Source organism: Idiotropiscis lumnitzeri, chromosome 6 (assembly GCF_059441095.1).
Source record: "Idiotropiscis lumnitzeri isolate Australia: NSW breed Sydney's pygmy pipehorse chromosome 6, RoL_Ilum_1.0, whole genome shotgun sequence".
Lineage (NCBI taxonomy): Eukaryota > Metazoa > Chordata > Actinopteri > Syngnathiformes > Syngnathidae > Idiotropiscis > Idiotropiscis lumnitzeri.
The window spans coordinates 16,752,277-16,768,036 of NC_142396.1; the positions used below are offsets into that span (position 1 = coordinate 16,752,277).

The 15,760-nt window shown below is 40.1% G+C and overlaps 1 protein-coding gene across 2 annotated transcripts in view; it reads left to right on the forward strand.

Moving 5' to 3' along the window:
• Positions 1-15,760, forward strand: part of furinb (furin (paired basic amino acid cleaving enzyme) b) — a 70,842-nt gene that overhangs the window by 25,329 nt on the left and 29,753 nt on the right. For both annotated transcript variants that reach the window (XM_088298825.1, XM_088298826.1), the window contains 4 exons: positions 270-368; positions 7,470-7,565; positions 8,937-9,065; positions 9,153-9,229. In XM_088298825.1, coding sequence (XP_088154951.1) covers positions 270-368; positions 7,470-7,565; positions 8,937-9,065; positions 9,153-9,229 — 401 coding nt within the window. The remainder of the gene's footprint in view (positions 1-269; positions 369-7,469; positions 7,566-8,936; positions 9,066-9,152; positions 9,230-15,760) is intronic.

Here is a 15,760-nt window from a genome sequence, read left to right on the forward strand (position 1 = left end):
CACTGGCGCTTCAACTTTTGAATATGGCCGAAAGTTGACCACTCAATAAGTACTGTTGCCAAACCCAACACACTGATTGTCATTTGGGTCGGGTTGGGTCACATCATTTGGTGTGTGAAGAGGCTCTATTCCCCCGCCATGTCCCTCAACAGAGTGAGTCGATTGGTTTAGGAGATTGATGGCTGGAGTAAACACATGCTATATGGCTACAGACTTGTTCCCTGCTAGAAATAAATATCTTACCTCTTTCTCTTTCTGTATTTGCATAGGTTTTTGGAGATTATTATCACTTCAAACATCACGCTGTGGAGAAGAGAGCTTTTTCCAGACACACGAAGCTGCACGTCAGACTACAACACGATGCGCAAGTAAGACTTTTCCATGCAATCACAGCTAATTACTGAGGCCTAAAATAAATTAACATTTGAAGAGAAACCTGATGTTGATGTGAAGAACAGCTCATCATTAATGAGATGAACTGATGCTTCTATAAAAAAAATTTAAAAAAACATACATCCCTTTCCCGTGTTGAAAGAAACTTCCCATGTGGTTAGGGTGAAAATGGGCTTTTTGTAGACGTTCACTGAAATTAAATGTAAAATTTGCCACAAATATAATCTTCTCTTTAATTTTTTAACTGTTTCTTGCATGTTGTCTAGTTTAACCGCGTTATATTTTTCTATACTATATGACAGCGATAATGAAGGAACAACTTCAGTAGTGGTTCATTAGGACAGGTGGGTCCGAATCTGATTTATGCTCATCCACAGACCATTGACTTGAGTTGAGTTGTTGATTTCCCATCAGGCATCTTGCTTCAGGGAAAAATAAAGTTTGGAAATGCTCTCCGTCATTTTTGTGTTGGTGGAGTTTGGTGAGGTCATGGAAGAGAACAGCTTTGAAGAAATTCTCATTTGGCATGTCAAGAGGTGGACGCAATGCACCAACTCTGTGTATAGACAGGATGGGGCATTTCTGACTGACTTGTGCAACCTGTCAATGAAGAATGGGAAAAAAATTCTCCTCAACTCAAAAGCTTCACGCACGTATATCCATATCATGGTCTCAGCTAGTCAGAGATAGTGAAGGGGCAGGACCCTCCTCTGATAGCTCGTTGTCCAGATACTGCATTTTTTTTTAACTTTATTGAACACTCAACACTCTCGCAGCTAAACATGGTGAGTTGCTCCTCTATTATGTCATGCAGCAAGCAGCACAAATTAAGACAGACATGCTCACTGCATGGTGAAATCAAAACAATGTGGAACAATATCATTGCATCCTGTGGGAGTGAAAGTTACGCAGCCACACGAGCTTCCAACAGGAGCCAAAAAGGAGCAATGAGGAAGTGAGCAAGTATCTGTTTATCTAGAGAGTGTATTGACCATATTGACTGCTCTAAGACTGTAATCATTGGCTTTGTGGTGGCGAATAAGATACAAGTCATGCCAATTGTGAAGCTAATCTAAGATTAACACCGCTAGAATGTTTACCACTGGAATGAAGTGCTTGGGTGATTGAGTACACTTCAAAGACGTCTTGTCTGGCTGGAACCGCATTAAATTGGAGCATATCAGATTTAGCAAAATAGCAGGCAAATTATTAAATGTCTGCACTCTGAAGAGAAAAACGATCTCTAAACTGATCTGGAAAATAGTTGTTTCATACACTTAACAGTAAATAGTGTGCATTGTAAAGGATGAATGAGAAACAACAGTAGTACACCCAAAGGGTCAAGTAGGATGCAAAAAAAAAGTTATTTCCGGAATATTCTGCATTTCGGTTATATTGAAGATTTCACTAAAATCACAGGGAATATGCTCAGTCAATGGCTTGACTAGATTCACTACTATTTCAAGACTTGTCTCATGTATTTGACTAAAGACCCCCATTCAATTAAAAATTAGGGACGGTCTGATCCAATCCATGGCAATTTTATGGAATCCATTACAGGCCAAAATGCCGGGATTAGTAGCGGATTATTTTTATTAGACACAATCTGATCCAGTTCCTGCAGTTAAAATATTCCAGCTACTGTTCAGTAAAGTGCTAAATTCATTTCCGTATATCATAGTATAAAGTTAATGTTGTGATGAAGGAGAGAATCAGGCCCGCCTTTATCAACGGGCTTTCTTGGGTATGAACCAAGGGGCCAACAGTAGTCAAGACAGGGCCGGGTCTTGGCAAGAGCAAAAGGGGCCCTTGGCCCCCTCAAATTAATGCTGTGCTCGTCAAACTAAATCCCCCATAATATATTAGATTTGACATATTTTTATTATCTCATGCCTCTTTCCTCCGCTCCACTTATTTCCATCTTAATGTTTTGCATGCACGCACTCGACACGGCTCCATCTCCCCTTTTCACTTTGCTCAGAATATCGGCCTGCTGCCGGCTTTCTGGGAGGGACAACTGTCTGCAGTGAGCGGAGACCCAACTTCCAATCACCGTGTCAGGTTTCAAATAGCAGTTAGTCGTCGTAAACTGGAAATGCGCTTTGTTCAACTCAAGTACAAACTGTTTGTACTTCCCATCTCTGCCCATAGCTTAATGCCAAAGGGCCTATCGGGGGGCATGAAATTCTACAAGAGTCTGCCATTCATTTATTAGTCAATCATATCATTGCAGCACATGCGGACCAATCACACACCTGTACGATAATCTCTGATCCCAGTGTGCATTTCTTTACACAGCTAAACTGACAGGGCCATAGCGGCGGCAAGCGATGGATTCACAAGGCTGACCAGTGATAAAATTTGTGTTTATCAGTCAGCAAGTAAATTTACATCTCACTTTGATGAAAATGACTTAATGAGATAAGATGGACAGGTTGGGTATTACAGCTCTCTATCAAGCACCTGGAGTGCTATTTACAACTATCGCAACAGCAGATCCGGTGGGGAGTGATTCGTTGTGATCGTTCGCTGTGGGCGGGCGCACCGGATGGGGAAGCGTCACTCAAAATCCCACGGAAGCCGTAGAAAGAGCACGGGGAATTCGATTCCAGCCTGAAAATAATTTTTCAGAGGCTTGAAAGAATGCCCATTGTGACCATCTTAAGTGTTAATCTGCTATTTATAGGAAGTGTGAGTCATAAATGGTCAAATGAAAAGGCTATTGAAAAGATATTTTTGGGCAAAATCCTGCGGAGTGCAGCTTTAACTGAATGCATGTGTTACACGGATGCAGCACAATGTTGAGTGACACGCACAAAATACGATGACACGGGGCAGTGTTTACCGAAGGAAATATGATCCAGCATGTAGGGCCTCATTTATTAGCACATTATATCGACAGAGTTGCGATGCGGAGATGGTAGAATTATGGGGAAATGAGACAACACTTTTCTTTTGCTTCAGTTCAGGGCGACGTCCAGTAAAGAAGTCATTAAGTAATGGAGACATCAACTAAAGATGATGTCACATCATTGCCGCACGTAATAAGCCACTTGAAGATCTCCTCTGCGAATGCGTGAGAATTGAGATTTTTTTTTTAACAACACACCAAAAAAATGTAGTCATCTTTGCATTTAACATATACCGATACAATTAAAGTGCAGTTGACAAAGCACCAGTAAAAGAGTGAACAAAAGAAAATCTTGCATCTCAGAAGCACGCACATACGCACGCAAACGCACACGCACACGCAAACGCACACTCACACATCAAAGGTGATCAAACATTGGTAAGTTTTTTCATCATGGATGCAGCATTCATACGTCATACGTTTCAAGGACATTACATAGGTATCTTGCATTATTATTATTATTATTATTTATCACACCGGATACTCTAAAGACAGCCAGTCCCAAAGGTCATCCCATAATTTCTTTGTTTTAATGCAATGGTAAAACAGATGTTCTGTAGTTTCAATGTCCTTCTCACAAAAACTACAGATGTTTTCCTTAGCAGTTCACTGGAATTTGTAAAGTGTATTTCTTTTATTTTAGGACTAACGGGAAGTTAGAAATATTCCGTTGCATTTTTTTAGCGTGAGAATCAAGATAGTTGTCGTGCCTGCGGGGCGAGTTACACAAACAACAAGCTGTTTTGTATGATGATAGTACAAAGGTGTGTGCCTAACTGTACCTTCAAGCCTCATGTGACAAAACAGTAGCTTCACTTTGTGCCTTGTTTAACTGCTGTAATGGCATTTAGAAGCTTGAATGTTGGTGTAAAAAGAAAAAAAACACCAATTACATAGTATGTAAACTTCCATTCTTTCGTCACAATTTCCCAACAGATAAAGAGCCAGACGGTCGAAAATGATGGACTAAAATTGTACATTTCTTGAACACATTCATTCACATTTACTTTGTCAATATCTTGAAACCGATAGGGAACACATACAAATTTGTCAAGACATGACATGCGACAAGCCCGACGGAAATACATTTTCTCGTCACTGTCACTTTTTAAATCCAGAAACGTTTCCACATTTCAATATTATTGTGGCATGCCACAATGGCGATTGATTTGCTGAGCGCTCCGCTGCCTCGGTTCACTTCACACATGTCACGTGAGCAAAACACATTCATTCAGAGTATTTGTGTTTTGCTGGCAGTAATTTAGCCTATTTGCATTTTGCTGGCATTGTAGGACTGAGCAAATGACCACAAATATCCTGCCTGTGTCACCCGCATGTCCGGCGTTGCCCACACACTGCCTCCATGCACACATCAAGCAAGATGTCAGTAATAAATAAATCTTAACTGTCGTATCCCAGCCGAGTGTATTGAGGGATCAAACGGCATTGGCCGACACAGTTCAAGCGGACTCTCCGAATATTGTTGCATGAAAATAAGACTTCACGTTTATTGTTATATCAACAAAATGCCAGTGTTTTTTTTTTTGTTGCTCGTATCATTCATGCATTTTATTTTTATATTCTGTGGTGTGTGTTGAATGTTGAAGGGTTACCATAGTGACCATATTAAAGGAGGACAAGATCCAAGATGGCACATTTTTTTCGCTAACAAGCTGAGTTTATATTTTTTTTTAATCAGGAAACTGAAATTAGATATAATTTTATTTTTTATCTATTCATTTTGAAGAAATTGGGACCTAAGTGACGACTTGAAAAACGCCTACTTTTAATGAGGAATATGGCCACGCCTCCCTCCTCTCAAGACATGTTTCTGCGAGTCGCAGAAGGGCCCGATTTTAAACTCTCTGTTGGAAATCATTGTACTTTCATTGCTTGTAACGTCCAAAAACGGTGATTATTTGGCACCGAAATCTGGTGGTCATCTCTACCTATGACCACTTCAACATATAAAAAGGATTAACCTCTCAGTGGCTGATTTATATGAGAACGGAGAAATGTGGAAGTGAGCAGAGGTGCATAGATTGTGCTGTTCGGACGCGGCACATTGCTTATTTGCCGATCATGGGGAGGATGCGCGGAATAAAAGCACCAGTCGGGATATTTACAGAGACTGAAGTGGGAGTGAGTAGACATACACATTTATTTGGATTAGGATTGGCCCCGGTTTTTTAAACTGTAGGTAACGTAACTACAACACACCTTCTTATTCTTTGGAACGTGACCGAACAGCTCCGGACGCGTACGCCACTCAATGTAGCGTTCCAATCTGGCCACACACGGCTGTGGTGCCGGCCTCTTCTCTGGAACTTTTTGTTCGTTGAACTTTGACACCCGCGAAGTGGCCCTCACAAAAAGCTCATGCCGCTCCACAATGCAATGCTGTTCAAGACAGCCCAGGTGTTCGATAAGGTCTTTATCTGAATGCAAACCTATTATATAAGCGCCAATGTTAAGGCCCTCCAAGTGTCCCTTTAAAGCGTTGTTACCCTTGTTGTAGTGTTGGTGCATACATGGATTCACGTTTGTTGTTGTAGCATTTTATTAATCAGCTGTGAACATTATGAACTTGTATGAACTGGTCTGTGGTGGAAAAAAGTTTGGGAACCAATGCCATGAAACATAGCCAGTGAAAAGCTTTTACTTGATCAGTAAACTTGGTCAACCGTAAGCTTCTTTGTTCATTTTGTTCGACCCCGACAAGCTGTAGGGGTACACTGACTTTATTGGCGTCCGTAGAAATTCTCTTTCTTTGAAAAACATCCTACGAAGAATGTAGAAAAAACAAATTTTATTGTTGTTTTTCATTATCTTTGATGAAAAAAAATGCACTCATGAATTTGCACATAGTTTTGCCCTTTAGGAATAACAAAATAACCATCCAAAGTTACTCACCCATTTCTCAATAATTGAGTACGGTATTTTTTTTTTTACTAAATACTCAGACTAATGTAATTATTTGGAGGTCAAGTCTGCCCACGTCTGCGCAACTCCCACTGATGACAGCGCCAGCACCAGACTCAGTTAAATTAATAAATTATTATTGCATTTGCTTGCTTGACCAGCAGTACAATTATTTAGAAAATGAAAATTCTGTCATTGCTAGTACTCATTCTCAAAGACAAGTTTTCCTTTTAAGTTTATCACCACTGGAAGGTGTATTGAATGCATTTCCATTCAGACAGCTCATTGTGGAGGACAAGGTTGCCATGAAACAAGAAAACAAAAGGTTCGTGTTATAGTGACACAAAGAAATTCAATAGAGAGAAACCTTGTGAAGAAAGATTGTTTTTGCTTTCTGAATCGTAACAACGGGCATTGAGAGAATAATGACACATACTGGTGGATTCAGTTGTCTCGCAATCATGGTTCATTAATTTAGACAAACCTCGGCTTTTATGTGGTTTTTGTCATCCCCCAAAATTATCGCCCTGATTGATTTATTTTCTGGAACTTGGTAATATGCCTTTTGCCTCTGCCGCTGACATTTTCCATTCCATCCCTCCTATCTTCATTTTGCATCTTGCTGGGTGTGCTCTCCCACACTTGAAAACCATCAGAGTGACTCTGCCTAAAGTGCAAAATTCTCTTTTAAATATGGGAAATAAACAGTCTGGATTGTTTCTGTGCAAAACCATCACTATAAGGACGATGAGCCACGCTGCCGTCCTCCCACCTACAATTCTCTAATAAAGCCTTGGTCAAGGCTTTATGCAAACGGTTCTGTCACACCAGGAAAACCTGCTGCTTGTTTGAAGCGTTTTATATATACTGTACTTGAACTTATCATGACTGGAGAGGAAAAAAAGATTTCAACTCTTATCTCTTATCTCTGCCTCTTATCCTCTGTTTTTCCACCTTATTTACACTTGTGCAAGAATTCAGTTAGACTGTGGGAAGACAAAATTTAACGCCTGCTATTTGGATCCTACTAAAAGAGTGCAAATGTATTAGGTCGCATCAAATGCAACACGCCCACCATCACGCAATTTATCTCCAGGAGTATTTCAGTTAGGCCTTTTGCACATTGCCGAGGCTGTGTAGGTCCACAGCTAAAGTTTGATGGGTGTTGCAATAACTTCTGACATTAGAGTCCAATAATGTCAAAAATGATGAGTGTCTGTGCTTGCGTGTTTTTGCACCAAAGGTTCTGTGGGCAGAGCAGCAAGTGGTGAAGAGGAGAAAGAAGAGGGATGTCTTTGAGGAACCAACAGACCCTGATTTCACCAAGCAGTGGTACCTGGTAAGTCATAATCGCGAAGATTTGTGAATTCTACTCATAATGAATCTTCACATCATGTTTTCACTCTCTAAGCAGATTCTCAATCATTGCTAGTTGAATGCATTTGAAATGAATCTCTCAGACGAGATTGCAACTGCGATTCTTTGGGCAGGGGGACTCTGCCAACCGCATCCTCACGGTTTTCTTGACTTTCTGGTTTTATGAAAACTTTGGAGGCTTTCTTTCTTCCCCTTTAATTGAAAATTACATCATCAGAAATTGCAGACTCCTTTTCACTGATGCTAGTGGTGGTTCGCAACATTTTTTCTTTGCAGATGGCAGCAATGTAGGTAGAAAGCATACCATGTCATCATCCCAGAATGCATTGTGCATGCAAAAACATTACGGCGTACATGCAAATAAAGTTTCGAGAAAACTGGAAATAATTTCCCCCCAAAAATCATCTAATTATGTTACTATTAACCAATTCATTCATTAAGCACAAACATGTCATTTCCGTCACAGTTCTTTTTAACAATAGTGTATGTAAACAATCCTGTTTTTTTCTAAACCAACAAACTTGAGTTTATCATCTCACAATATACATCAATAATCATGCCATAGCAAGCTCGTGAACGAGGGAGATTTACTGCAGTAAGATGGAATTTTTATTGTTTGTATTTCTGAAAAACATGCCCATTCCCTCTCCAACATCATCCTTGACGTGAGTGCGGCCTTTAACACCAGCTCACTCACCAATCCTCCACAGTAGACTTGCCTTCATTTGCATCACTCACACCAAGCGTGACTGGTTCTATTCCTACCTCAAACCACAATCAGATAATCAAGCTAAAGTCCTAATATTTCGTCTCCACCTAAACTTCAGGTGTTCCCTGGGGCTAATAATTGACATCCCAGTAGGTCACTTCTTAGTCTCACCTACCCTTCAGATTCAGAGCGTAAAAAGGTTATAAAGTCTGGGTGTCATCCTTGACAGCACACTATCATTCCATACAAATATCAATAACATATCCCAGTCCGCTTACTTCCACGGATGCCTCATCAATCGACGACCAATTGACTATTGTAATTCCATGCTCTTTGGCCTCCATCACGAGTCCCTACAAAAGCTCCAACTGATCCAGGACCCAACTTCCCATCACATTACCCCATCCCATGTTTGATTTCAATTGTTGCTCCTGAGGTTGGTGCAACCAGTTATTAGGTTTAGGAAGCCCCTTTTCACACAAGGCTATGTGGGTTTGGACTTTTTCCAAACCTTCTTTTAAAACCATATTTTGTATTTACTTGTGTTGTTATTCATTAATATTTAAATGTGTTTGATTCTAATATAGTGTTAAAATTTGTCTAATAATTGTATGTCTTCTCCAGTCCACTCTGACTCATCAAGACTTAAATACCAAAGTAGCTTGGGCTCAGGGCTACACTGGAAAAGGTGTTGTGGTGACTATCCTGGATGACGGCATTGAAAAGGACCACCCGGATCTCATCAACAATTATGTTAGTGAAAAGTTTAAGACCTTCCATTATTACACCCCCCACCCTCCAACATGCTGAGTGTTATAACTTTGGTTCCTCGTCTCTTAGGATCCTGAGGCTAGCTATGATGTCAATGATGGAGATGCTGACCCCCAACCGAGATACACTCAGCGTAATGAGAACAGGTAAGCTATGCAGTGAATTCATCAATTTGGCATGGAATTGGTTTTCAAAATCAAGCAGGCATGTGCATTCAAAAAATGAAATAAATAAATACACAATTTAGCCAGATAATGCACATCTGGGAATTACACTGAGATTTGAAAGTCCTGTTTGGCCTACACTCCAAGAAAAAAATTGAATATATATATATATATATATATATATATATATATATATATATATATATATATATATATCTTCACTCCCACTCCATTTGAAGATTTTGTAACATGAAGGCGCAGCACTGCCAACAGTCTCACAACCATTTTGGGATTGATTTGTTCGTCACTTTTCACCTGTCGTAAGTAATTCATGCATGTCGCCCCTCCGGCCTTTAATTATTACATTCATAAATGTGTGTCACGCTTCAATGTTGAGAATGAAGCTCCGGCATGGAGTAAAACCTAAATCTCAACCTCACTCTCGCTTGTAATGTAATTCTGCTCTGGCTTGGTCCTGTGAAGTCACACGCTGATGTCGGCCTGGCTCTCAGCGTCCCCTCTAATTCATTCCAAAGGCGTTTGATCGGGTTGAGGTCAGGACTCTGTGCAAGCCAGTCAAGTTCATTCACACCAGACTGCGTCATCCATTTATCTTTTTTAGACTTTTCACCTATCTGAGCGATTGACTTTTTTTTTTTTTTTCCATTGCATAAATCATACATGGATTTTTGCTATGGTGGGGGTATTTATACGATAGGAGTTATTTGAATAGATATATTGCTCCGTCTTCTAATCAAATCAGTAATCGAGTATCATTTTTTTTTTCCAAACTAGCTGATCAACCCCACAAATCCTGATCATGTATAGCCCAGCCAGTCTTTATGGACTGCGCTTTGTGCAGTCATGTTGGACGAGGAAAGTTAGAAGTGTGTAATTGTCCAAAATCTCTTGGTGTGATGAATGATTCAGCATGTTCATGGATTTTTTTTTTTTCAAAAATCTGTTAGCATGCTGAATGCTTCAGCGTGTTTATTGTTGTCGGAATAAATTAGAGCGGAAACTAAGAGCCAGGCCTTCTTGCTTAACATCACTATGTGACCTCAAAAATACGCTTCTGGAAGAATTGTCAAAAACTCCCATCAACACACCCCTAAACCTTACAAACAGCCTTTTGAGAAGGGTTGAAGCTGTTAAAGCTGCAAAGGATGGACCAACATCATATTGAACCCTCTGGATTAGGAATGGGATGTCACTTAAATTCAAGTGTGATTCAAGGCAGGTGAGCGACTGCTGTTGGGAATCTAATGTACTTCGCAGTATGATCGACAGTCGCCGATTAGATTATCAGCAATCAGGCAAAATCATGCTGTTTTTTTGTCATTTTTTAAAAATTTCTTTGATCAATAACTCAACACTTCTTAACACAAAAATTTGCTGCTATGATAAAATACATCAAACATTCAATTTTGAAATGATGTTTGTAAGTTTTTCGAGAGTCGTGCCTCGAGTGGGGTAGCAAGGCCCCCTATGGCCCGCCCATGGCGTCGACTGTGCCTGAAACCTCCTGGAGTAAATGAGATGCTCCATGCCTTTTCACATCTGCATAGCAAGAATTGCTCTAAATCCGTCAGTCACTTGAAAGATTGCAGCTTTCTCCGTTTTTACAAGTTACAACAACCACATCTACAGGGTATTTCAATTACGCCATTGCATATGATGAAAAGATAACTTCTTTTGTCTTAAAGGCATGGTACATGCTGCTTTGTTGTTGTTTTTTGTTTTTCTCTTGGGGACGGACCTTTTACGTATGATTTACGCGTTCTTTTGTCATAAAAGCATCTGCAATTTTGATCAGAACAGAAGTCTTGTTTCATGTCCATGCCTGAGATTGAGCAGTCGGTCAGAGATGTTTGTCGGTGTAAAAGTACATTCATATTGTACTGTTCCACCGACAGTACAAAGCACCACTGCAGGGCATTACTCGCTGCCTCTGATTCAGCTTCCCTATGGAGTTGAATCATCACCTTCAAAAGATACACATACACCCTTTTAAATCAGAGAACTGATGTATATTTTCACTCATATACTGTACACTCTATTACTAAGTCAGTGCACTCGTTATGTGTTTGAGCGCTGGATTTAAAGCTGGGTGTTGTCCATAGTGGGCAGCTGCAATGTTGGGAAGAGCTGTTAAAAAATACATAAACTGCAGTGATTTAGAGGAACACTAAACATGTGTGAGTAATATCAACAACTCCCTGGCAATCAGATTTTATGAGACAATTCAAAGGCTAGAGGGAGTAAGGAGGTGGGAGTTTTTCAGGCTGCCAGTGTGATTAAAATGACACAGGTTGTTTTCTAATTAAGATGTCAGGCGCCGTGCTTCATGAGTTGGCAGTTTCGACAGATAGTATTGGAATAGAGACAGGCTCCACTGAAGGCTGGTTCTTGTTAGTCCCGACTGGTGACCTCTATGCACTCAATCATAACCATGTTTAATTTTTTTCATTGTCTCTGTATTGCCAGCGTGATCTTGATTGCGCTGCATGTAGTCAAACTAGAGCAGTCGATTGTCGGGCTGTGTTCCTTCTCATCCATCTCATTACAAAATTCAGACTGGAGAAAATGTGCTTTTTTTTTAAGCAAAACATGCAGAACAGTGGCGTTGGGGCGTATAGTCTTTGATTTTACAACACCTCTCACATCTCAAAATGAAAAAAATATTCTAATGGCTTTTGTTTGCAAAATAATTCTGTAATTAGCCACATGCCAGCCTTGTGAGTCATGCCAACGCACTAGATTGCATGCCCATCATGGGCTTGTATTGTTCTGCCATCCACATCATACATCCAAGATCTCAGTTGTACTGAGTCACATTTCATGAAAAAAACACACCTCTACTAATTACTACAACACGTACTCTGCAAAATATTTACATGTACCTTACATTATCTGTTTGAGTGTACGCTTCAAATTGTGTAACTTGGCAGCCATTCTGCAAGGGCCACCATTTTGGTATGTCCTCATTACCCAATAGTGTACAGTCACAAACTGATCTCAAATCTAAAATGGTGCATCACAGCCATCTGTGACAGTATAGCCTTATTTCCGCTCTCTCCAAGCTTAGAAATCACAGTAGAGCAGCATCAGACTGAGCGAGTCTACGTCCGGTACTTTTAACCTTATATGACCCTCCTCTCAGTCATTGCCGCTGCGACCCCTTTGGGAAACCTAAACTGAAATGTCAGATGGTGTCCCCACCCTACCCCGATATTACAATTTTCATGGTCCAACAGGTAAGTGGATACGATGCAGTTACTTGTTTGCTGTTCAAACATTTCTTTAGTTATGTCATCCAAATAACGGTGCTTGGATTCGACCGTAGGGGCACCTAAAAGTCCCAGATTTTCTCCAAAATGTTCGGGGCACCTTATACTGCGAAGTGCCTTAAATCACATGTGTGACTTTCACGAGCGCTACTCTGGACTGACTGGAAGCATTACACAGTGTGTTATCACCCTCTGTTGGTGACGGTTTTCGACCGCAGTCAGTTGACAACAGACCAGTTCCGTGTACGTACGAGTGCCAGAAAGCTGGATAAAAGGGCCGCTGTCCACAATGTCATAGTCTTTCTTATCATTGATGTGATTGCCAGCAAAAAACATCACAGGTTAGATGAAGCTTTACACAACAGACGCTGCCCAAAGCACACCACTAACGATGACTCCCTAACGGGCATCTGGTTTGCTGAGGCTGAAGCACAACCAGAATGCTTTGCAGCAATTGGCATAGGAATGAAATAAGAGATACATGTTTTGTGTTAATTGTATTTCTTTTTTCCTTGTTTTGGCTGTTTCATTGTTTATTAGTATGCTGTTCAGTTGATGTTGGGTGATAGTTTTGGTTTTGATGTAACACAGTCCCCGTACATTGTGTGGTGACTAGTGACTTGCCCCCATCGGCATTGTGTGATCAAACGACTTTGAAGCTAATGTGTCTGCTTGCACTACTGTTTGAGTTTCCAAAAAAGCCGACATCATAGCTGAGCCTGTCGCGCGGCAGGAGACTGACTGACTGACAATGACGAAAGGGAACCTGCTGTGTTCCATGAGAATTTGCCCAACTGTTCATTTCGGATACAGAAGACGAGGAGTTTGATGGATTTGTGGATGAAGACTGATTAAAAAAAAAGAAATAACGTGAGTACATTGTTAAATACTTCAATAAAGTACAACCAAACAGAAGCATGCTATCTCATGTTTTAGCGGGCGTGCATGCTAAGATAAGGTATGTTTTAACATGCCTGTGCCCATTAATAAGGTATGTGTTAAATACAGAAATAGCATTCGCAGTTGAGACTGCGCCGTTACATACGGTGTGCCCTATGGTCGTGAAAATACGGTACCAGAATATCAAAGTAATGTAAACTTGAATACTTAATTACTTACAGATTACTCCTATAACATATATGCTAATAAATTAAATATAAATTTAGATATTTGTCTGGTCTTTTCTGTCTTATGGCTATTTAATATGTGTGATTTTGGAAATCAAATCATCAAAACAAATTCAAAGCACCGGAATTGTGAAGGACACATGCTAAACACTTGTGCACTATCGTGCGGAGTTGGATGGATGATAGATAGATTTAAGTTCATTTGAAACAGTTGCTAAGTTGATTATTCGATTGTATTAAAAAAAACACAATTAATTTCAATAATAAAAACAAAACATTTAACATACTAATTAAGATATTTGAAAGAAGGTAGAAGTAGAACTTTAGTTCAACCATAACTTCTTCACTGTCAAGACTGGGTGCATTCTGAAATTCGCTCTGATATACTAACAACACTCTTAAGTTGGGGTGTGTGTGTGGGGGGGGGGGGGTGCGTGTGTGTGTGTGTGTTAAAGTGACTTGTACGTTTTTGTCTTCATGATGTATTTTTTGGACTTGTGCAACTTGTACCTTCTGAAAATTGCAGTGAATTATTTTATTTATTTATTTAACGTTCAAAAACCCTCCTTTGTAGCCCAATACTTGACAGCTTGACAAATGTTTCTCTCATTCTCTGACGCCAACTGAATAGTGGGCAGCAAATGGAGCAAAAACTATCAAGAAAGGAAGAGAAGGAAATGTGCAGCAAAACAAATATCGCACTTACTAATTATTGTTTCTAAAGTTGCCTCATTTTGCAAAGCCCGAATAACATTCATAATCCCGACCCTCTCCTCTTGTAATAGCTTGCTTATTTTCATACAACCAGGCAGACTTGGAGCATGGCACACTGACTCGGACCTCAGTTTTAATCCACGATTCAATGTGCATTCTGCAGTATGTGCTTCATGTGTATGTAGTTATCAAAAAAGGGAATAATGATTTTGACAAACATCTATGACATTGTTTTCCTATTCATGGGTGCCAATAGCATGGATTAGTCATTTTTAAGTGCAAGCCCCATCAAAATGATGAACTTTCTCTCCCACCGCAGTGCCACCCAAGTGATAAAGTTGATTGATTCAGAGAGTAAATCATCTGTCACGGTTTTATCCAAGGCGACCATCAGTAGCTTGTATAACTGCCGCTGAGGGAATCAAATCTGTGGCCCTTTTGGTCATAAATGTAATGCTCTTGACCATTATTATGTTTTTAAGGACCTGACCAGATAACAATCTGGTTTTCTTATTTTCTATTTCAATCTTTAAATACGGGATTAAAAACAAACCGTGAATCATTGGAAATAGCATTGAATTTATTTGCCCAGTTTCATCAAACCTCAAGCGATTAAGGCCAGTAAAATTTGTTTAGCATACTAGAGAAAGCAACTTTGTGCTTACTGTAACAATATTCTGAGCTCCATTCTAATCATTTGGACCGACTGGTCTTAAACTGCAACTGAACAGAAAACTGCAACCCACGGTCGCCCCATTGAAGAGACAAGAGACAGATCCCTACAATTAAGCATGGCCAAGCGATCAGCCACATTTGGTCATGCTTTTTTGTGTCCTACTCAGAAGCAAAACCCAACACAAACGGTATACATGTGGCTGGGCTGATCCACCAAAATGAAACCAGCATTTAAATGCGCTGCATATACAGTGAAAGCACCCTGCAACATTCACCCACTGGAACTAATGAGCTCTCGGTGCAAAACATTTAAATAAATATGTTTGGATATAATGGCCTTGAAAGAAAACATTGCTGAAGAGTTTAATTTGTTTACATTCCGTCACATTATTTAAATTTGGGCAAAAGCAATACTCAGTAAGATAGTCCTCTCAAACTCAATGTATCGTTTTATGTCTCTGAAAGAGTCCTGTAACCAGGGGTGCACATCATTTTAGTTTGCCCCTCAAATGAGCACCCAAGGTTGTTTGGTGCTCATTTTTTCCCCCCAACTGACTGAGCCCATTAGTGAACTTACGTACACTAAAAGCACATCTGGTTAAAGCAATGCCCGCGGGCCACATCCGGCCTGTCCATTCCCTTGTCGCATTTATGAAGTGAAAATTAAACCAAAATATGCACTGCATTCATTTCGTTTATGCTTATCA